Raw genomic sequence first — 23,826 nt, 5'->3', positions numbered from 1 at the left:
TGTTTCTCAACACCACTGGCACTAATATTTATTTCAGTCATCTTTTCAGTGGTACAAGGATTAAATTGGGGCAATTCTCCTGGTTTTTCTTTGTAAAAGAACATTTGAAAACAGAGTTCAGCTTTTGCTTTGCTATCGAAAAATTTCAGTTCCTGTTTCATTTGCTAGGGACTGTAAACTAACTTTGATGCCACTGACAGCCTGTATGTATGACCAGAATTTCTTTGGGTTTTGTGAAAGATCATTTGACAATAGTTTTCAACAGAAGTCACAGAAGGCTTCACGCATTGCTCTCTAGACAGTGAAATGTGTTTCAATCAGCATCTCTCTAACTATAGGCCTATGCTTTGTTTTACATTATTTTGCAGTAATCTCTGTTTCTTTAGACGCCTCTGCTGATTGTATATCATTGAGTGGAGTGGGAGGGTGGGGGGGGGGGGGGGAGGGGGGCGGGCAAGGGTGAGAGGTCGTTCCCATTATGAGCTGTTCTACTGGATACATATCTGTCCAGTGCATGGTCAATTATTCTTTTAAATTTGAGCCATAGTTCCTCTGCATGCTCCTGTCCTGTACTAAAAGTTTCAAATTCCTCACTGAGATATGAAACTACTGATTTTTTATCTGGTTTACTGAACATGTGCATCTTCTCCTTTTTTAAGTTATCCTTTGTACTTTGGTAATTATTGTTGCCACAACCACATCATGGTCACCAATACCAGTTTCGATGTGGACATCCTCAAAGAGGTCAGGTCTGTTTCTTGTCATTACATCCAATATATTTCCATCATGAGTGGGGTTCTGAACTATCTGTTCTAGATAGTTTTCAGAGAAGGCATTCAGTAATGCTTCATAGGATGTCTTTTCACACCCACCACTAACAAAACTGTAATTTTTCCAGTTGATTGTTGGATGGGTACGGTCTCCGCTAATGATTACAGTATGATTGAGGAACTAACATACAAGTGAACAGGCTTTCTTTGAAGTGTATGGTCATGTCAGGAGATGAGTCTGCTGGGTGATAGAAGAATCCAATTATCATTTATTGCCTACCCGTGATACTGAGTCTTGCCAAAACAATCTCACATGCAGCTTCAATTTCTATCCCGGTGGATCTGAGTTTCTTATATACTGTAACAAATATGCCACCTCCATTTCCCATTTGCCTACCATTTTTATGTACACTTAAATTTTCTCCAAAAATCTCATTGCTGTCAATTTCAGGTTTCAACTAGCTTTCTGTGCCTAGAATTATGTGAGCTCCACTGCTTTTCAGGAGTGCTTCAAACTCTGGCACTTTGTTGTGAATGCTTTGGTAGTTAATCATTAGGATTTTAATACTCTTATACACTTCTTTCGATCTTACACTGCTGAGTTTCTGGTAGCTATTGTTATCTGGGTTAGACAGAGTGCCATCAAACTTAAAAAACCCTTGTGTGCGCCCCAGGTAGAGCTGGCTAAACAAGTAGCTAGCTGCCTCTGATGTGTAGTGCACACCTGACCGATTTAAAGGAACTCTATAATTCTCAACCCTACTGTGCAAGTGCAGGAAGTCACAGCCTATCCTGCCACAGAACCTTCGAAGACTCTGGTTCAGTTCTTTCAGTCGACTCAGAACTAAAGAGCCAGATCAGCTCTGGAGACAATGCTGCAAATTGTGAGCTTCCTTGAAACTTCAAGTGCAAGACTGGTCTTCTCAGCCTTCACTGCCAGTTACTGAAATGACCCAAGTATGACCTCATAGCCAGATGACAGGCATCATTTGTTCCAACATGCAACATCTGCAGTTGGTTGGATTCTGTTCCCTCAATGGCTGCCAGAATAGCCTCTTCAGCATGATGAATGAGGTGCCTGGGCATACACATTGAGTGCACGTTGTATCCTATCCTGTCTCATGCTGACATTTCCCTAAGGCGTACCATAATACTTAAAATGTACAGTTAAATGCAAAGCATGATCAAACTGAACAAATACAGTAAGTCAAGATATTTACAGGCATTTATGTTCTGCCTGTAACCAAACCATACCATAACATATGATACCGTACTTACAACTTCTTCTTGAAGCAAATTAGTTCATCATATTTCACTTTTATGCTGATTAGAAACTGCATTTCATGAGAACATTTGTTTAAATGCAATATAAATTTTTGTAAATGAGGCAAACGTGGTAGGGTGTTAATAAGCCTTGTAAACATACTTTGCACATTCTTTCTCGTCAAGAAAATATATTATGTATTGTCTGCTGTATTCAGAAGTCAATTAAAAAAAGTGACGGTTGATTAATGTTGTTCAGACACTGGGTTGTCATAGTATACGTGCAGACTAAGTCGTTTTGTTCATTAGGCAGCTTCAGGACAAGGGAGATTTACAAAAATCTGACCAATCGAGCATGCCTACTGTAATAGAGAAACTCTGATGTGGACGAATTTCATCCATAGGCAAATTCGTATGACTACAAAAGCAGCCTAGCACACGCGAAATACAACGATGCGCTCTTATTCTGATGCCCAAAAGAGTAATTACTTTTCCAGGCGCATCTTATAGGATCTATATCATTCTTTTATACATGTTACTAAAGAAGGGCTGTTTCTTAGTTTTCATCCTCCTTCAGTGTCTAACAAGAGAACAAGCAAAACTGCACTACGACTGCAATGTTTTTAAACGCCCGCGCATCTGTTATTCATGTGTCACCCGAAGTTGCTCGTTTGATTTTCTCCCTATCGTGCACTCTCATTGGTTCTTCTCCTTCCTAAGGTCACCAAATGAACGATACACGGCATCGTGTACGGGCTATAGAAATCGCAGTTTGCGCAAGAAGAGTGTAGAGAAAATGTATACTGTCTCCAAAGGGCCAAGTAAAATCGTTGCTAAAACGAGGCGAGGTGCGTGATAGGATTAATAAGCGATGCGATTGAAGGTCCTGATGCCTATAATGTGATCTTCCCTGCCTGTCGTCAAGTTGAATACATGAAAATAATGAAATTTTATTGCAGGACTTTCACACTCACAAAACATAGAAAGGCTGGAAACACTGAGGGACCAGACGAAAAAGCCCTTGGACTCCGATCAGGGTCAAGTTATGAAGTAAGTGAATAATTGGATGAATATTGTATTTGTTTGTTTTGCCAAAGTTTACGACGACCTGTTTAGCAATCGTTATCAAACACTTAATTATTATGTAATGCTAGGTCCAGATATATAATACGGGAAGATTCATCAAGAAATATCTATAATTTACCCCTTTTCCATTTTATAGTAAAACCAAACGGGAAGTAGTGTTATTAGGTAGCCAAGGTGTTTTAGAGACAACTGTTTTCATCGGAGTTAGTAGTGCGCTAATTTGGGTCCTACGCTGTATAGATATAAAACACCGTAGAATGTATTGGAAAGCAAGTGATATACTTATGAAAATTAGGTTTATTTATATTACTTATCGAAGAGATTATATACTAGAAAATTCTGTAGCGTTGTTTTGTTGGTTTTGCTGTTGCAGTGTGCCGAAACCCGTGTTCCACAGTGTGAATGGAAAACGATCCAATAGTCAGAGAACGCAGCAAGAAGTTATTAGCCCACAACACGCCGAGCTGATAAACTTCGTTTGTGAATGTAAATAATATCAACATCTCTTGAAAATTACAAATTATGCAAATCACCCGAAGCATATGTTTGTTTCCTTTCACTTCTTGGTTAATGAAATTTTTTTAAAAAAAATATTCGCAGAGGTTGTGCTGTATATTTTGTTACATTTTGTTTTGTCACAACGGAGTTTCGAAATAAGGGAAAAAGTTCTTATGGAGAATTATTACATTTATCTAGGATTCTGCATACTGGACTGAATTAGGTAGTAAGTTGTTCAAATACCTACTGCTGAATTGTCTGAATGTTGTGGTAAAAAGTACAAACTGGTGCAATTAAGGTGTCTGAAGACATTATTCTGCAACTATAGAACAAATGCGTGATAAATGTCAACATTTTTATTTTGGTTGGTAACAAACAATAATTGAGGCACTCTAGTGATACTGTAGATTATCCAGGGGGAAAAAAAACCACACATGAATTACTAAACAGAAAAAAGTGCTCTTTATGCTTCATTAGAATGTTCTGTTGTGAATTGGAGAGGTAAAAACAGGAAATAATGCGAGTATTGATTGAGTATAAAAAAGTACAGGGAACGAGAGAAACTTTCATATAGCATTGAGTTAGTTGGTTTCATGTTTCAGCTATAACATTGTAGGCTACAGTAAATTATCATGATGTGCTTGACTTTCTGAAGTGAAGAAACAGAAAAACCTGAATAAGTTGTAGAATAACAGGAAGTACGAAAGGTTCGTAAGACTTACATCAGGTGTACATAATAAGTTGAGTAAAAGTCGTCTTGCTGCTAGGCCAAATACCTGTTGTTGCAGTCATCTGAGTTGAAAGAAATATGAATATTATAATCTCATGCAAATGAAATTTTTGATGGTTTTTTTCGTGACTTTACCAGTCCTGACTTAGTATTTCTGTAAGCCGTGTAAATGAACAGTTGAGCTGACTCAAATGAAATCTCCCATTTATTACAAATTGCTGATATTGGGAAATGGGAACATGTTAGTTTTGGTCTCAGCCTGAGTATGAGAGGGTGATTGCAGAATCCTGAAGATTGTAGTAAGAGAAAATGTTTGGGAAAGGCAACAGTCACACAGTGTAGACTCACTGTTGATACAGGAGTCGTAAGGTCCTCTTTTTAACAGCAGCTACAGGCAAGTATTCTTGAATGAAGTTAAAATATAATTATGTATATAGGCCTAATAGTTAAGAATGTGTATATGAAAAAAAAGTTCATTCCTCTAAATAATCAGGTGGTTCCAAAATGACTCAACACCTTGATGGCCCCTGTGTTAAATTACCCTCTGGTAATGAAAATTTGAGCAGGTTGCTGCTGATAATAGCGGAGTATTTTATGTTGGTTGTGCCTCTTACTGTAATTGAGAGTTAGGTAACATTAATCATGGATTGTGTCTAAATAGAAGGAAAATGTAGATAAGATGGTGGTATTGCAGAAGTGTAGGTATACCCATTGTCAAACAAGGCAGCTTTCTTGTAATTATACTAAGGGAGAATTTTTAATCAATAATTTTGGGATTTGAGAAATTAAATCTTGAATGCAGTTGTAATAATGAGAGGCACCTGTGAAATTTGTAAGAATACTCTGGAAAATAAAATTTATTTCTTCAGAACATTGAAGAATTGATGAAGTATATAAAAATTGTATGTGTTTATAAGATTACCATAGTATGGAAAGTGGATGGGTTGCGTCTACCAATACTGGATGTCACTTGGACCTGTGCTGTAATGATGTTGTGTAAGGTTTCATTGTGTGTTGAGACATAGAGCAGAAGTGCTCCCTCAGGTTTCCTTGGCACGAATGGACAATGATGTGCTCCCAGGAATTCAGCAAAGTAATTGTTTACACTTTATGTGCAATATTTCAACTACCAATGTAGTAGTAATATATGAACCCTCTGTAGAAAATGAATGCAGGAATATACTACAATCCTCTGTGTATTGCTCACATAGGGATTGTGAGGACAAGATTAGCTTAGTTACAGTGCACACAGATGTGTTTGTGTGTTTGAACAGTCATTCTTCTCACAATGCATATGCGAATGGAACAGGAAGAAGCCCTAATAATTGGTTCAATGGAAAGTATTTTCTGCTGTGCATGTTATAGAGATTTCCAGAGTATTGATGTTGATGCTGACGGGGTCAGCCATTGAAATATTGTACATAAGGTGGAAATAATAACTGGGCTGAATACCTGGAAGCACACCATTAAGTAATTGAACAGAATACCGACAATATTTCTTTTGTTTTTATATTATTTCGTGGGATTTTGATTATGGTGGTTGACTGACCTGTGGTGCTTGAATATAGTTGTGTACACTGTCTGAACTATAGGCCACACTGAAAATGTCTGCAACCAATTACACATTGTTTTAAAACAGTGTTGTGTGGTTGTCAGTTTGTAATGTGTTCATCTTCATGTTTCACAAATTATGAAATACTTTTATTTTTATTTTCATTTGATAAATGTAATAATGACTGTCAAGTTCGAACAGGTTAACTGTGAAAATAAAATGTGTCTGGGTCTGTGAATTCTAAGATCTAGCTTGTTGTTATTGGTAAAGTATTTGACTGTTTAAGACGGGTGATGGTGAGACTAATACATCTTGAAGTTGCGGATCTGTGCTTTCAGAGAACTATTAGCTGCACACACAAACTTCATGGAGGTGTTGATGCATGGGCAGTGAAAGAGTTCAGTGATTAGTTTCAGTGTGCCAGATTTATCTTGTGATTGGTATGAGCATAATCTGTTTTACTACACAGCATTTTGTTTAGGGTTTTAACATTAGTATTAATACAGATAATCTTCATAAATGTGAAATTTCCCCAACACATAAAATGCATAAGATATGGTAGACAGGCACTGTAGAGTGACCAAAATCATCCTTTACAGATTCTAAAAGGGTCCTAATCATAGGTGGCAGTCAGGAACCACATTAACATATCATATCCATAGAATATGACCAGTCCTGCATAAGGCAAATACACCATAAACTTTGGTGTCACCTTATTATTTTTGACTCTTTCCAGATACACAATTCATCGTCTGAGCAACATGCATCTCATCTGTCATTCACTATAACTATTGTGGTGAAAGGTGACTTTGAGGTGGACTAACTTGGCTGACAAATTTTCAGGGTCTGAGATTAACTGGGGTCTTCCAAACCAAAGTATGATTTACATCTTCATGATGACCTGGAAAGGAACAACTATGTCTGAAGAGTGACAACTATCAATCTGAAGATATTGATTTGTATATTTTTTATTTTAAACACAGGCAACACTTCCAATAGAAGTGGTCGTATGCTACATAAATGTGATGTGAAACGTATGTTTTGACCACCATCTAAGATTTGGGCCCTGTCTGCGATCTGTCGATTTTAGTTTGAATAAGGTGTGTGTTGACTGTATCCCTTGGAGTTGGGGCACATCGTACACTGATAAACAGTAGTGAACATATTTTGCCAGCAGAATCAGTTTTCATTGTAGATGGTTAGGCTCATTATGTTAAAGTCTTTTGTATGGTCTGAATCAGTTTGTTAAAATAGAAAGATTTAGATGATACCTTTGTGCTGTTTGTTGTACAGAATAATGATATCAGAAACTCTTTCCTCTTGTCTGACCATTTGACACGAGTTGTTTTTTTGTTTGTTTTAACTTCAAGAAAACCTATGAGTTTCTTACTTCCAGTCTGAATTTGTCTCTGAGAATCCAGACCACTCTCTCCAGACTTCTGCGTCAGATCCTAGAGACTTTGGAACTATAATAATAATAATAATAATTATAATAATAATAATTATTATTATTAGTCTTTCTTTTTTTAGACGTTATGTCTGGTCAAAAATGGAAAGTGACACGGACCTTGATCAAGCGTGGCTTCCTTTTAACTGTACGGTATATGTTACATTGCATTTAGGAACTTTTGGGTAATTGAACATGTATCGATAACTACAGATTTCGAATATAATAGAGGGAAACTGTAGTGTTGGCAGAAGAGCCATCACCGTGTTGCTAGAGGAGGCCGAAATGCATGCTTTTAAGCTCACGCAGGCTGGTGTGAGGTCTGGAACATTACAAGGAAATGAGAACTTAGAAAAATGGACGCAGTTGCTGTAATACTTAACTTTAATCCATAATTGGTGTACATCTCTCTTGACTGTACATGCTTCACCATATAAATATCAAATGCTATGGCGCCTTGCTAGGTCGTAGCAAATGATGTAGCTGAAGGCTATGCTAACTATCGTCTCGGCAAATGAGAGCGTATTTGTCAATGTAGCATCGCTAGCAAAGTTGGCTGTACAACTGGAGCGAGTGCTAGTAAGTCTCTCTAGACCTGCCGTGTGGTGGCGCTCGGTCTGCAATCACTGACAGTGGCGACACGCGGGTCCGACGTATACTAACGGACCGCGGTCGATTTAAAGGCTACCACCTAGCAAGTGTGGTGTCTGGCGGTGACACCACAGAAACATTCCACGTGGGAAAAATATATCTAAAAGCAAAGATGATGAGACTTACCAAACAAAAGTGCTGGCAGGTCGATAGACACACAAACAAACACAAGCATACACACAAAATTCAAGCTTTCGCAACAAACGGTTGCTTCATCAGGAAAGAGGGAAGGAGAGGGAAAGACGAAAGGATGTGGGTTTTAAGGGAGAGGGTAAAGAGTCATTCCAATCCCGGGAGCGGAAAGACTTACCTTAGGGGGAAAAAAGGACAGGTATACACTCCCGCGCACACACACATATCCATCCGCACATACACAGACACAAGCAGACATTGTCTGTATATTTGTTGTATTGGGTATGGATATTTCGATTAGTTGTGTTAATTTCTTCTTTTTATTGGTGAGTATGATGTCAGGTTTGTTATGTGGTGTTGTTTTATCTGTTATTATTATTGCTATTATTGCCAAGGTTCCTAGATTGATTCGTACAGTAGAAATCTGAAGAGTATTGCGTGGTAATGATTTTTGTCTGTCCACTACCAACATTAATGATTTATATTACATATAAAATCAGCCAATTTTGGGACTTTGATGATTCAAATTTCTCTGTTTCTTTTTCCCTTAGTTGAGTTTACCTGTACCCTTGTTAACAAATACTATAAATTCTAACAGTTTTATAATTGAAAATTTCAGGCAGCAATTAAGCAATTCTTAGTGAGTGGTAATTATAGTATGCAAACATTCTCAGGTTACATGTTTTCTCAAATCTGGTCACAGTTTTGAGTTTTCAATGAAATTCTTCTTTGTCTTTGTTGGGAACAATTGTTGTGGCTGCTGCTGTGTTCCGTTCATAGCCCATAGGCAGCTTGAGGCTGATCCGTGTATGTCATGATTACATAATACTGCCAAAGGATGTGTCTGTGGCTGTGTACTGGTGGTGTCAGTGCTCTTGTAGGGGCATAGACTATTCAGTACCTTCATGTATGTCTTCTCAGTGTTGAGAGCTCACTTCCAGTGACTAATAGAATTATAGCTACTGTCCCAATTGAAGTTGTTCTTGCATAGCCAAAGTTTTATTGCTTCTTTAACAACAGAATCCCAGTGTGTAGGAGTGTGGGAAAATATTTCTGTTTCAGCAAATCTTATTATGTATTTATTTGTAACACTTTGTTCAGCAACTGCTGAGGGTTACAGTTTTATACAAGGATGTCATAGTGAGAAACTTCGCTCTCGTATCTTACTTCCTCACAATATTTGAGTGTCATTGAAGCTGAGTGGATTACAGTTGCCTTAACCAGTAGTGCTAGTTTCCAAAGCTGGTGGCAGGTTGCTTGCATTTGCATGGGTCACCATCAATTTCAGATACTTAAAATTAGTGTTCTTTGTCCAAACAGATTTTCTGCTTCTTTTTTAATTTTATCTGAGCCATGACATGGAGAAAAAAAAAACATGTATGTGACATTACAAGTAACAGACTTCGAATGAAAACTTTGTGCAGATGTTTTGGGTTATTTACTTTTATTCTGTGTGTCAGAAAAAGACTGCTTAAAATTCGTATAACAAACATACAGATGGTGATCATTAAAGCCATTTTTATACAGTTGTTTCTATTTCTGGTAATTTTTATTACTTAGATACGTTAGCAGGTATACATTATAAGTTTAATGAATATGTAATTTAATTTTTTAGTAAGTGTAACACCTCATTTTGATTCTTGAAGATTAGTCACTAGAAACTTTTGGTTCTTATATTTAATGTAATGTACTCCATTCTGAAGATCTCATTCTCTCACCAGTTTGAAATTTCGCCACTGTTTGTAAACACATACATGAAAAACATATTTATTGTTGGGAAAAAAAACGGAATGGGTGCTTTTGAGAGTTGGTGTTTAATACAGTTTTTTTCAGATTTTAGTAAAACTGAGCAAATGTTACAGCAGTGTCATGCTACATATCAAATTAATGTAAACCAAAACCTTCATAATGACACCAGTTTCAGCTTGCTCTCTGAACAGTGAACAATTTTCATGTCTTGAAATTTAGAACCAAATGAGCTTAGACATTTTTATTTTCTGTTGACTATGGGTCCATATAGTAAACAAAAATAATAAACTGTGTGGTTCAAACCTTTGATTTCATATTTATTATGGACTGATACATTATCAGTGCTGATACATTGTCACAGTAGTAGCAGTTGTGTTGTGATGTATGGTTAGGTTGTCTTTTTCCCCCCCCTCTGCTAATGCTTGGCATGAAAAACAATGCATTCATGTGTGTCAGCATTTCACAAGACAGAAAGGACTTGTTTGTCCATTCAAGGAGTGGAACCTTCAGGGAAGTGTTCCCCACCCACTGCTCTGCTTCCCACTACAGTCATTGTGGTGGGTGGGGCATTGTGGTGGGTGGGACACCGCTTTCTGGTTGAAAGTCTCTTCTGGTTTGTTGCTGGAGCCTCAAAGCAACGTGATACAATATTTTGGAGATGCAACTGTTTTTTTATCTTCAGGAGAATGCTGCTGCTGCCGCTGAGAACTCAGGGGGCTCAGCAGGAGCGGCAGCGGTATCCTCCTGAAGATAGCGAACAGTTCGATCACCGAAACATTGAAGAATCGAGTTGATTTTTAGGATCCGGTCACAAATCTGAAAAGACTTTAAAGACTTATTGCACTGGGAAAGCCTGTGAAGTCACACTCCTTTCTGCTGCAGTCTAGAAAGGTACAGCAAATAATACTCGATGTCCAGAACAGAAATTATCCTTCGATTTCCACATTCCATACACACGGTGTATGCAGGAAGTCTGGTTGTCCATATAATTGCATAATTAACTGAATTTTTGTGAATTTACATTTTTACTGTTCATGTTATATATCCTGAAAGTACTTCCTGGCGTATTAAAACTGAACAGTGTGCTGGACTAGGACTTGAAACTGGAGCGCTGCCTTTCATAGTTAATATGGAGGTTGACTGAAAAACCACGTGCATAGCTGTGCATATTAGTATGCCACATGACTGTCTGGTACTCACATCCACCTCATTTACAAGATTCACAAACATTTCAAAAAATGTTCTTGCGCGTTCCCATGGATTACACTGGACACAAATGGATGGGGTACATAATTTGCACCCTGGATACGGAAAAGGGGGGCGGCAACAGTGACAAGTGGCTTATCTGGCCAACCCTATACCAGTAACATAGCAAAATTCAGATTAACATGCCGACATGGCTCAAAGGTAAGAAAAACAGAGGAGATTTTTATTGACAGTACTGTCCAGGTATGACTCACTTACAGAGACTTTACAGCTTTACCTCTGCCAGTACCTCTCTGCTAATTTCCAAATTTCACAGAATTGCTCCTGCATATATACCTACAGTTAGTCAGCATATGAAATATTTTGAGTAACCTCATCTGTTCAGATTTGATAATCAATTACAGGACATTCTTAATTGTAAAGAACTATGCAGCTATTCTTTCAAATTTCCACATTTTGTCAGTCATTTGCATTTGTTTCACATTCGCTACAAATGAACAGTATAGTTCATAGTGAATCACATGAGAATTTTGTTGCAGTAATCCACATCTACGTATACAGTCTGCAAGCCACTGCATGGTGTGTAGTGGAGGGTACTTTGTGCCAATACAAGTAATTTCCTTTCCTATTCTATTCCTAAATGAAGGAAGGGAGGAATGACCTTCTGTATGTCTCCACATGAGCCCTAATTTATCTTATCTTGTTTTCATGGTCATTATGCAAAATGTAAGTGCTTTGCCAATTCCCTAAACTTTTTTAATGGTGTCTCACAGAATCTGATCTTCCCTCTAAGGTACCGGTAACAAACCTAGCAGCATGCCGTTGAATTGCTTCAATGTTTTTCTTTAATCCCACCTAATGGGGATCCCAAACAGTCAACAATTAGTCACACAAGTGTTATATACACGCTGTCCTTCGTAGATGTGCTAGTTTCCTAAAACCTTTCCAATAAACTGAAGTCGACCATTTGTCTTCCATCCTGGCACTCTTAAGTGCTCATTGAAAGCAGTTTCACTTGTAAATCAGTATTAATACTACTATAATCATAGACTGCTGTGTCATTTGATTTTTAACAGCATACCCCTGCTCCATTTGAGACTTCTAACAGTTTGTTTAGACCAAAGCTCACCCCCTCCCAAAATCTATATAATTTTCCATTGCACCAACTTTCTGATGAAATTTGGCCAGATTTACTGCATCTATGAAATAAATGCATTGTGTGAATTGAGTGATAATATACTGGTGTGAGTAATCATTAGTAGAAGTCCATAGTTTTTTTTGTACTAATGGGCACTTTCTAGATTTGGAGTGCACATGGTGGTCTTCATAGTCTGTGCTCAGTGCTATTGTTTTATGTAATATATTGCTCTACCCAAAGAGTTAACAATTGTGTTATCATTTCAGCTTGGCATAGGATATGCAAAGAATATGAGCAAGAACCATCAGAACATGATCGAGGTGAGTATTCCTCTTGCACCTCAGGACACTGATTTTGAATTATGTATGTACCTTTATACTCTAGATTAATGTTAATCCATTTTATTACTTTGTCTAATTTTCTTTTCTTTTGTGAACTCCACATAAATATATATTGCAATTTTTAGTTAGGTTTTGTCATGTAATTGCATTATATTGTTCACACATTCCGTTTTCCCCATTTCTGTTCACAGGTTCTAATCATTGTATAGTCTATTACAATGATGGTGAACGAAGTCCAGTTTTACAGGGTAAGTCTATATGAACCAGATAACCGACAGTTTGTAAACATATGTCTAAATACTTGCTTCAGCATCTATACTTCTGTTAATTTAGAGCTCAAATTTAAACACTGGGAACATTTAACAGGGTTTGTATTGACACTTTGGCACCATTAAAATCTTGACTCCGAATAAAATTTGTGCTAATAGCCCATGAGAAACAAAGCATGATTTAGACATGTTGATGAGTATTTATATGGAGACCATGTGGGTGGGCAATGATAGGAATAAACAGAAGAATAAAAATAGCCCAAATTGCTTTTGCAAAGATAAATGGAATTTTCCAAACCAAGTACTCAGTAAATCTGTGAAGGGAAGTTTACAATCAGTGTGAATTATCAGTTTTGACTTATGGCAGTGGGACAGTTTAATGTGAAAACAGTTCAGAAATTGAAAGTTTTTCAGTGACTGATGGACACACAAGTGTTTTAAATTACTGGGGAGTCATGAAAACAAACAAATAGATCAGGGTGCAGACTGTATTTGAAGAAGTAATGATGACTATAATGAAAATGAAATGATGGCAGCAGGGCACATAGCAAGGTGAAGAAATGGTAAATGGACCAAGGAAGTTCTTTGCGGATGTGAAGCGGTAAGAAAAGTCAGAGACAACACTCTAATGGAAGATAGGTAGACAACATTAGAAGACATGCAGAAGAAATGTGGAAGTGTTTAGCTGAAGACCATAATACATGGAAATGTCTGGAGGAGGCCTTTATTCAGCAATACAGGTCAGAATGCTGGCAACAATATAGCTAACTGCTACATTTTCCATTGAACTTTATCAGGATGCTGGGAAATTCACAATTGAAAGAGGAGACAACCAAGGAGGTTCTGTATCACCTAAACTTTTCTCAGGAGACACATAGAAAATGTTCAGATCCTTAAAGTGGAAAAAAATGATTTTAATGATATAACTGAGAATAACTGTACCACCTTCATTTTTGATGATGACATTGCACTTTTTGCATCTAGTGCAGGTAAAATGACACAGTGAGTGGAGCAATGTAATAAAGCAAGTTTGAATGTAATCCATAAATCAATTAATAGTGATGTATAATCAACATAATGGAAGCAAACTGGAGTACTACAACACAGTTATATAACTAGTGGATTAATTCTGAATGAAGCAAAGGAAAAGTAAACCAGAAGAGTAAAAATGAGCTGAACTGTTTTTAAGAAGGTAAACATTGTTCAGAAGCAAGGTCTTAGGGATTTTTACAACCAGTTTTGTGTTATCCAGTGAGATATGGAATTTTGATGTGGAAATCATTCTTAATATGAAGATTACTTGTTAGGAATTACTAGAAGAGACAGTATGACAAACATATGAATCAGGGTATATTCTGGAGTGTAAAAGTAATTATGACTGATGTGGTCTAGATGGTGGCTAGTAGTTATCTTCCAAGAGATAACAAGGAAATGCAGTCACATCGTAATGGAAGGTGGGTAGGTGACATTAGAAAACTTAGAGGAGTGAGGTGGACTCATAGCAATAAAGACAGTAATGCATAAAAAAAATTGTAGAATATGTCTGTATCCAGCAGTGGATGTCAAGTGGGTGATGTTTATGTTGAAAGGTGTTATTCCAGAAGGGAATTGTGTGTGTCTTCCATCTGTTGAATATATGTACTGGGTGAGTCACGAGGTTTTCCCCCGGTTTCTGGAGGGTATTCCTTAGGTTACTTGGAACAAAACATGTACTTAAAGTAATGGGATCAGATCCATAATTAAGGAGCTGCAGTAATTGAAAAACTCAGCAAACGGCAGGAAAAAACTTTTATTTCAGGATTTCACTATCTAAAATGCACATAATAATTAATTTAAACATTCAGAGTGGATTTAAAGCAAGTGTTCAAAATTTCCTCCCTGCATGCGGAGGCAAAGATTCGCATGTGAGTAGCATTTTGTAATTTCACATGCTTGTTCCTTATTGGTGTTGGAGCATCAAAAATGCATTGTACCAATTCTTCTCATGTTCCCATCTTAACTTCGTACACGATGTCTTTCATCCACCCCCAGATGCAGTAATCTAGAGTTGTTAAATCTGGGAATCTGACAGGCCAGTTGATAGGGCCCCTCGCGACCTATCCATCGATGTGGGAATTTCTGATTAAGATAAGCTGTTACCACACGGTGGAAGTGTGCAGGTGCCCTGTCATTTTGGACGAACATGTGGCGTCTTGTTTCCAGAGGAGTACCTTCAAGAAGGTGCAGTAAGACTTCTTGTAAAAGGTTGCTGTACATCTCACCATTTAAATTTTTCAGGAGAATAAACAGCCCCAGTAACTGTTCACACACAACACCACACCAGACATTGACACTGAGTCTGTGTTTGAATTGAGACACTATCGTGGCATGGGGATTTTTGTCTGCCCAGACATGCATGTTGTTGATGCAGGTTGTCTCATCACTGAACATGATGAAGTGATAGAGCTACCAGTTTCAATTTAACCAGTTACAAAAGTGAAAATGTTTGGCACAACTATGTGGTCCTAAATGTTGAACTTTCTGCACATGAAAAGGATACAGTCCATTCTCATGAAGAATCCTACATACCTTAGATGGTGAAACTTTCAGTCTGGTAGCTAGGCATCTTGTACTTGAGCGAGGACTGCGCTCTACTGAATTAAGAATGTTTTCCTCTTCTTGAAAGTCACGGTGTCTTTCAGAGTGAATATGAATACTGGGAAGAGTACCAGTTTCTAGCAATGTTCAATATGTTTTACAAAATGTTTGGCACTCAGAATCCTATAATTAGGATACCAGTGGTGATATTCTGCAACAGGAGCTTTTGCATTACCATCACAGAACCCCAAAATGTACACCCTCTCTCCATACTCCTGCAATGAAAACTTGTATGGCATTGCAAAGTGTACTGTACACAGGAGACAATAACAGTAAACAGTGACTGCAGTATCGACAACGTGGTTGTTATGAAAATGTAACAGTCACTGCACTTGTCTACCTAAGACTGATTGGGTGTCCTGTGAAAAGAAGTGTAGTGCTTCATACACCATGGTATGTTTTGGAACTCTGTTGTAGCTCCTTAATTATGGATCTAATCACATTACTGTATTCATAGTTTTTGTTTCAAATAACCTAAGGAATAACCTCCAGCAACCGGGGGAAACCATCGTGACTCACCCTGTAGATGTAGATGTAAAAGTTCAGAAGGTTGATATGCTAGGAATTTAAAAAATAATAATTTCTCCTCTTACACTCATTGCCAAAAAGGTAAAATAAACTCTTGTCCATGCAGCGAAGAGCACAACAATTATTTTTAATGTGTCAGAGACACTGTAAGTTAATGTTGCTCATCTGTTTTTATTAGTTGCACATAGTAGTTGTACTGTAAAATATCATTTTAGGCAACATCATGTTTGTAAAGCAAGATATCATTGCCTTTTGTTCCACAATGCCATCCATCTGTGGCTGATGTTAAAGGCTGTAGAATATCCCATAATTGACATTGCACTGTGTATTCAGCACAAAGTTAAATGTTCAGTAATGGGTGGTAGGTGATCATGCTGTCCCAGCCACCCTAAACTTGATATGGCTGCATTTAATCAATCATGGCTGGAATATAAAAAAGAATGATCTACTAGAACGCCCTTTGCATTAGATCTTGATGTAAAAGTGCAGTGGAAAGAGCTTTCCAGTTTCATTAGTATTGTGTTTTGAAATGTCAGAGTGCTGACAAGTATGGGATCACAACTGACCTGTCCGCAGATGGTAGGGCAGATCATGTTGTATCTGGTACTCTGAAGTATGTTGCCAAAATACTGGTTGTCATATTAAATAGCAGGGGAGTAAAACACTGTTGTTTTATAAGGTGCATAAGTGTTCATATTTTATAGTTCAAAATTCTATCACATTTGTATATTAATGTAGGCTGTTACGCCTAGCTGTGTTATCTATTTCTGTTGCCTTGATAGTTTGCAAGAGGATCTTCAAACTTCATGTGGGGTATACTCTGCTTATTATGTATGCATCTACTATTAGTGGAAAATGAGTCTTGCCATGGGAATGCCACAGTAAACTTGCTGTTGCTTACAGCAAAGAATCTGTTGTCACAGCTTACCAGCATTTACTTTCGGATCAGAGAGAGAGGTTAACTTTCTCAGGCAGCCTTTTTTGAATTGAATGCAGTATGAAGATTATTTACTGAAGTGAGTGCATTATTTGTTACTCCACGTGAGAGTTTGGGTCCATAATTTGGGATGTGCTCCAGGACACCTTACTTAAACACAGTGAAGACTAAATAAGGAGCTGCAGTAACTCTAGACTACTCACAGTTGTTGCAGTATAAACGTGGGTGCGCCATCCTCAGACAGGGATGATGTCCACTTAAGAGCAGAGCTTAACAGCATGACTGTTTGTTTACGTTCTTTGTACCAACCCTCATGGACATTTGGAGTCTCATACTGTAGCTTTACTTTCACCTTTTAACCCAAAGCGGTCAACTATACAGTTAATGGTGATATAAAGTGGAATGAACTGAACCTGTCAAGTGACAAATGTTCTGTGGAAGATGAAAAGCAAGACTACAAGAAGCATCGTTCCTACATACACGTATAAATATCTTATGCGCAGCTAGATGTAGATAGCTGAAGTCATTTTCTAAGGATGGTGACATAATATATTAGCAGAGAATATCTTCTTTAGATATTCCATTGCTTTTAATTTAACTCATCTCTCTTAAGTCTGATTCAAAACTTTTTTGCCCTATTTCATCCTCTTGCTATTTCTTTCATGCCCTTTCCTCAAACTCATCTTATCAAGATCCAGCAATCTTTCTGTTACTGTTACTTACATTTACCTTAAGGTAGTAATTATTGGAGGGCAGTGGCCTTGCCATAGTGCTTGTACTGGTTCCCTTCAGATCACTGTATTTAAGCGCTGTTGAGCTTGGCTAGCACTTGGATGGGTGACCGTCTGGGTCTGTCAGGCACTGTTGGCAAGTGGAGTGCACTCATTCCTTGTGAGGCCAACTGAGGAGCTGCTTGATTGAGGAATAGTAGCACTGGTCACAGAAGCTGATAATGGCTGGGAGACCGCTGTGCTGATCACATGCTCCTCCATATCCGCATCCAGGATGCCTATCAGCTGTTGATGACACGGTGGTTGGTAGGTACAGTTGAACTGTATAAGGCCTGTTTGAATGGAGTTTAGTAAATCATTATTTGGGATGTTGATGCAATTATTTCTGATTTTGCACTTGATTGATGGAAATTTATATTTGTAGCAAGTGTGAAAGAGATTTATAAATGTGTAGTAAAAATTGATAATAATTATTATAGTTGGTCCGCTTCACAATTTACTGTTGTATTCTAAAATTGGACTTTATCCTGGATCATTGCTAATAACAGACCATGTTGTACCATATGGGCCATCCAGTAAAGTGTCGCCCTACTAGACCTTTTCTTCTGCAGTTCCTACGTCACAAAGGCTCTCCCTTGTCTAAACTGGCACCCTTATGTTCATAGGGTCTTGATATTAACAGAATCCCTGTATTACTACTGGTTGAATTACACAGCCCTGTCTTTTTTTTTTCTTTTTATTCACCCAGCACCCTGTTTACAAGTGCATGGATAGTGAGATTTCTTACCATTTGTGTAATTTCACTTACCTGTAGGCCCCATGTTGTAACATTGTGTTCTGTCCTGTTCAGCCATTGCATCTAATTTCACTAGCTGTACAAGAAACACTGCAATTGAGCACCTGTAATTGGCAACTTCACCACCCTAACAGACCTTCCATCTCACTGATGAAATTAACCACTCATAATCGTGTAATCTGAAACCACAGTTTCTTTGTCATTTGTACTTTCCTATACTTTTAAGTGATGCAGTCCCACCTTGTGCAGATATTGTGACATTACACAATGCTGGCATGCCCCTGACAATCACTGCTCTACTCCTCCCCTTTCCAATAATGGTATCAATTTTGGAAGACAGTATTTTTGTAGCATGCTCACACTTAATGCTAAAGAATATGTATCTCACATAAAGATAGTGTCATTTTAAGTTTAGTACATACTGTGCACTGGGAGCTACTGCAGATTGTTTACAGTTTAGGTATGATAAGGCAAGTAAACAATGTTCCTTTATTACATGTACCAACAGATATCCTCCAAATCTTCTTGACTCATTAGTATCATGTGCCAGACTGGGAGTCTAACTCAGATCATGGTTATTGGAGGCAACACTGCATGGAGTAATTAATGATAATTTCATGTTGCTCAGTGGCTTGGTGAAAGTCTTTTAACTGGGCATCAGTTCTGTTACTTGCATGTCCCTAACCTGCCCCAGTTGTAAAATCAGGATGAGGGACCTACAGTGTAATGTGGAATGTGAACCACATGTTATTTCTGGCAAATCTCCACATCAGTGAGAAGTGAATGCTTGGGTAAAAAGCAGACTGGGATTTGATCCCACAACCTTGTGGCTTCCAGGCACCAAATTTACCAGTAGACAACCAGGCATGATTGAGTAATTTAAACTGGACTTGTGATCTGACAGTGGTTAAGGCACTAAAAATGAGTCGGACCCCAGTCTGGCCATCCTGATTTAGATTTTCCATGGTTTCCATAAATAAACTAAACGCCAATATTGTTCCTTCCCCATTGTTGTCCTGTAAGAGCTTGTGCTTCATCACTAATGACATGGTCAGATAGACATTACAGTCTAACATTGCCTCCTCCCTTCATCACGCTCTGATAGAAAGTTTGTATGTTAATGCCTCCCCCCCCCCCCCCCCTCAACTTTCTCAAAGTTTCTCATGGCTCTTCAGCATTTTGTGATGGGCAAACAGCCCTATAAGAAAGGATATGCTTTAAAATTGCTTAGCTACAGTCTAGGCGATAGCTTAATAATGAAATATTCACTCTGCAGGTGTGTGTGTGTGTGTGTGTGTGTGTGTGTGTGTGTGTGTGTGTGTGTGTGTGTGTTAGTAAGCAATAAATGATGGTTATTTATAGTTTTTTTAATGTAATAATACACTACAGGGGAAGAGTAGAGCAAGAATGTAAACAGCTTATAATTTCGTATTTATTTGATGATTGCATAAAACAAAAATTTGAATGTTTTTAAAGAAGATGTGTAACACAAATAATACTTTTGTTTAATTTTCAAAGCTGAGTGTTAAATTTAAATGTTCTGTTGTCTTCAAAAGAAACCGCAAACTGTGAATCTTCTCTGTTGAACTGCTCGACATGAAAGCTGAATAAATTACAATTACACACTACTGCAGAACTCCACATGCTCTTGAAGCTGTTCAAGCTATGACTGTTATTTGCTCTACCACTAATTTTATAAAACCACAAATGAAGTATTAATAAGATATTCTTTCATTTCGCAGATTTTAAACCATTTGACCTCGAATCTTGGTGGGGTAAACGATTGTTCAATAACATCACAAAATCTATATAAACAGTCTTTTCCATGAGTAAGCAAAATGGATTGCAACAACACTGCTCAGACTACTTTGTGCACTGTGCAGTTGATGTTGATATTACAGCAGACAGTAGGCTCACATCTAGACGATTGAGAAGTGATATCTCCTTCATGAATTGGGCAGCTGGTAGTGTGTGGAAAATTTGTAGTGGCTCTTACCAGTAGCACACAGTGCCATAGCCGAGCAGACAAAAAACAAAACTACATGACTTGCCAATCATCACTGCAGTTCAGCTATGAAACATTCATTAACTATGACTGATATCTCTGTGTGGTGTAAGTGTAAGACTAATAACAAATATTTCATTTGTGTGATTCCTGTGTGAACTAGTGCAAGAAGGACATTTATCTCATTCAATCCATAAAGGTTCTTTATGCAGAAAGTGACATTGGACACATACAGCTACCCTGAAGAAATTAAATGTAAGGATGAATCAACAGTGAAATACATTCACAGTATTTTTAATCCACCGAGTCATGTTGTTTCGTTTGTGCTCCAGCTTCTGGTGCTGCAGTGACTTGTGACGTGGTGAGATAGTGATGAGAGTGAGAATATAGACTAGTCCTTGTAGCAGCCAAAGAAAGCAAGAAGTTTCCACCTTAAATTTTAAAAAAATAATATGTATGCCACTAGTGCTGCAGGTGAGGAACATTGTAGTTACTTCAGTTTTATAATGGACAAGGTGTAAAATTGAAGTAATTCTGTGTTCATCAGACCAACAGATGCCTTTGCAATACTATTTATTTGCATCTTGCAATCAATGTGCACCAAGATATGTATATATTTTAATAATGATGCAGGAAGTTAATAGTAATGTTGTTATAATATGAAGTCCCTTGTAATGCCAAATGAGTTTGGCATGAACCATTGGTTAAACATTTCTGAGTTTCCTATAGTAGTGACATAATGTATTGATGATGAATTGCAACCCTTAAAGCATTTAAAATGTTAATGAGAGTTATTTTTTGATCTTTACTGCATTTGAAACCTCTTTGCTCATAGCTGTTGTTTGTTGCTTGTTTGATGAAAAAGAGGAAATTATACTTTGAAAAATTTTAGATGATGAACTTTTCTCTGATTGATGGCAGTAACATTGTTACTTTTCATACACCACTGCTTAAATGTTGTGAATTATAAGTTTTTTTATAAATCTATATTTTTCCTGTATTTGTTGATTTTATATGAGGAATTTATCAAATGTTCACAGATTTATATATGTTTTATACTTCATAATTGTACAATAATTATGACATATAATATAGTCAGTCATTTATTACAGAAACACTTTAAAATTTTGAATGTTAAGTGTATGTAATTTTGCAGATGTGATCTGAAATTGTTTAATGCACCAATCATATAAGATTGAAATATGTTCCAGTGAAAATTTTAATCAATTTGTATACAATATTTTAGAGAGTTTATGATTATTACTGTGTGTTCCACAGCATCCTCTGAAATGAGTTGTAGAGCTATTTCAAATGTACTTGAAATAAGTCAAAACATACCATATGTATAGCTTCTGCCTGATGGTCGATTCTGTAACTTAAATTTTTGTTTCAAATTTTTGAAAACTCTTTGAGGTAGCTAGTAGGGACTGAACTAATATATATATATATATATATATATATATATATATATATTATATATATATATATATATATATATATATATATATATATATATATATATATAACACTACCAAGGTGTTCTGCACAGGAGAATAGGGCAAGTTTGTAGATGTGGCTCTCTTTCTACAGAAAATGTAGCAGATATTTGTGCTAGAGCATTGCAGTAAATGTGTTTATTTAACAAGAAACCTTTGGAGTGTTTTCAAGTTCAGTATAAATTAGTGCAGTAGAAACCTCCAGTAGTTCCTGTTAATTTTTTTTATCATTTTTGAAAAAATAGTTACACATTATTGCTTATTGAGAGTTACTCATACTGGTTTAATTTCTGTGTACCACCATTGAACATAGATGAATACATTGCCCCAAAGCTGCAGTTCATTGTGCATGGACAGTTAAAAGTTGTGCATTGTCTCCCACTCCCTCCCCCCCCCCCCCCCCTCTCTCTCTCTCTCTCTCTCTCTCTCTCTCTCTCTCTCTCTCTCTCTCTCTCCTCCCCCTCTCCCTCCCTCCCTCCCTCCCTCCCTCCCATCCCTCCCCTCCTCCCTCCTCCCTCCCTCCCTCCTCTCTCTCTCTCTCTCTCTCTCTCTCTCTCTTCTCTCTCTCTCTCTCTCTCTCTCCCCCCGAGAGAGAGAGAGAGAGAGAGAGAGAGAGAGAGAGAGAGAGAGAGAGATAATAGGGAACAAAGGTATCTTGCTTATATCTTTTGGAATTAGAAATCACAGTTAATTTTCTTATTATTTGCACTATACATTTCATCTGTTGAATGCAGGTGATAGTTTACAAAGCTATTATCAAAAATGAGACAAAAATAAGCAATTACTGTGTAAAATATCCATTGTTTTATAACTTTTTAGTGTCATATAAACTTGATTTTAGGATTGAAAGGGTTTTGTAACCTTCAGAAGGTGGAAAATATTACTATTTTTACCTGTGATATACACTTTCTTCAGCAAGAAAATTGAACAATTTGGATTGTTACACCATTTTGTTCATTCATAATGGGCACATTGTTTAGGACACTGTATTGTAAAAGTGTCACTTAACAAAGATATCAATAGTTTTCATATTCAAAGTTAAATTAAACTGCAAAACCTGTGAATGTCTCAAAAGGGAGATTTTTTTTTTTTGTTATTGTGTCTTGCAAAAGATAGGTAATATACGACATAGTACAAATATTAAGGCGTTAGCATTTCTGTAGTTTATCTTGGCGCTGAAGAGCACTGGCCGACTGCTTATGTTTGAAAGAACTGTGAAGATACATGTGTGTGACAGTTATGGACATAGTACAGATGATACTAAATGCTTTAGACAGATCTCGTGGATAGTACATGTGCCTGACAAGAATAGCAATAATATTAATAAGATTGATTCGTACCTTAATAGTGGTAAAATAAAAATTTAAAGATTTTACTTTTTCTGGAGCTATCTGAAATGAAAGTTCTTTTCTACAATGTTATATTGTTCTCAGCTGGCTGCTGCAGGAAATAAAAGACAGTTGTTATATGCTTGTACTTTGTATTTAATTTCACAGACTCCTTAGTAACTGGTTTTTGAAGCAAGTTTTTGAACTAATTAAATATCAGTGCAAGTCATTCTAGATCATACCTGAAATTTTTTGTAGTTTAATTCTGCCCAGTGGCAATTGTGTTCTATTCAGATTGCTTGTTATCATTATTGAAATCTGCTGCAATTTGATCATTGTTGCTAAAGATCTACTGCAGAGACAAAAATTGTGCCTCTTAATGCAGAATGTACTCAATGAAAATTTAGTACATGGCATAGTTATTGGGAAGTTAGTATGATTAATAAAATATTATTGAGCTACAGGAAGATTACGTATGTGAGATGGAAAGCGAGAAGGGACCTCTTGTCAGAGAAGTAAAAAACTTTCGATAATCG

At 37.2% G+C, this 23,826-nt stretch overlaps 1 protein-coding gene across 1 annotated transcript; it reads left to right on the top strand.

Annotated features, from left to right (window-relative positions):
* Positions 1 to 2,753: 2,753 nt before the first annotated feature.
* LOC124788161 (MAPK regulated corepressor interacting protein 2) lies at positions 2,754 to 21,918 on the top strand. Its single transcript, XM_047255314.1, has 6 exons — positions 2,754 to 2,881; positions 2,993 to 3,083; positions 3,493 to 3,605; positions 12,489 to 12,542; positions 12,755 to 12,811; positions 20,204 to 21,918. The coding sequence occupies exons 1-6, from the start codon at positions 2,830 to 2,832 to the stop codon at positions 20,272 to 20,274; spliced, it is 438 nt and encodes a 145-aa protein (XP_047111270.1). The 5' UTR covers positions 2,754 to 2,829; the 3' UTR covers positions 20,275 to 21,918.
* Positions 21,919 to 23,826: the final 1,908 nt, after the last annotated feature.

This window comes from Schistocerca piceifrons, chromosome 3, assembly GCF_021461385.2.
Source record: "Schistocerca piceifrons isolate TAMUIC-IGC-003096 chromosome 3, iqSchPice1.1, whole genome shotgun sequence".
Classification (NCBI taxonomy): Eukaryota; Metazoa; Arthropoda; class Insecta; order Orthoptera; family Acrididae; genus Schistocerca; species Schistocerca piceifrons.
Note: the sequence above shows the minus strand (reverse complement) of the source record. Positions and strands in the feature narration are given on the sequence as shown.

Coding starts and splice junctions, on each gene's coding strand:
- LOC124788161 (XM_047255314.1), top strand. CDS start 2,830: ATGTATACTGTCTCCAAAGGGCCAAGTAAAATCGTTGCTAAAACGAGG. Junction 3,084..3,492: donor GATCAGGGTCAAGTTATGAA/GTAAGTGAATAA, acceptor TTGCTGTTGCAG/TGTGCCGAAACCCGTGTTCC. Junction 12,812..20,203: donor ACGAAGTCCAGTTTTACAGG/GTAAGTCTATAT, acceptor TTCATTTCGCAG/ATTTTAAACCATTTGACCTC.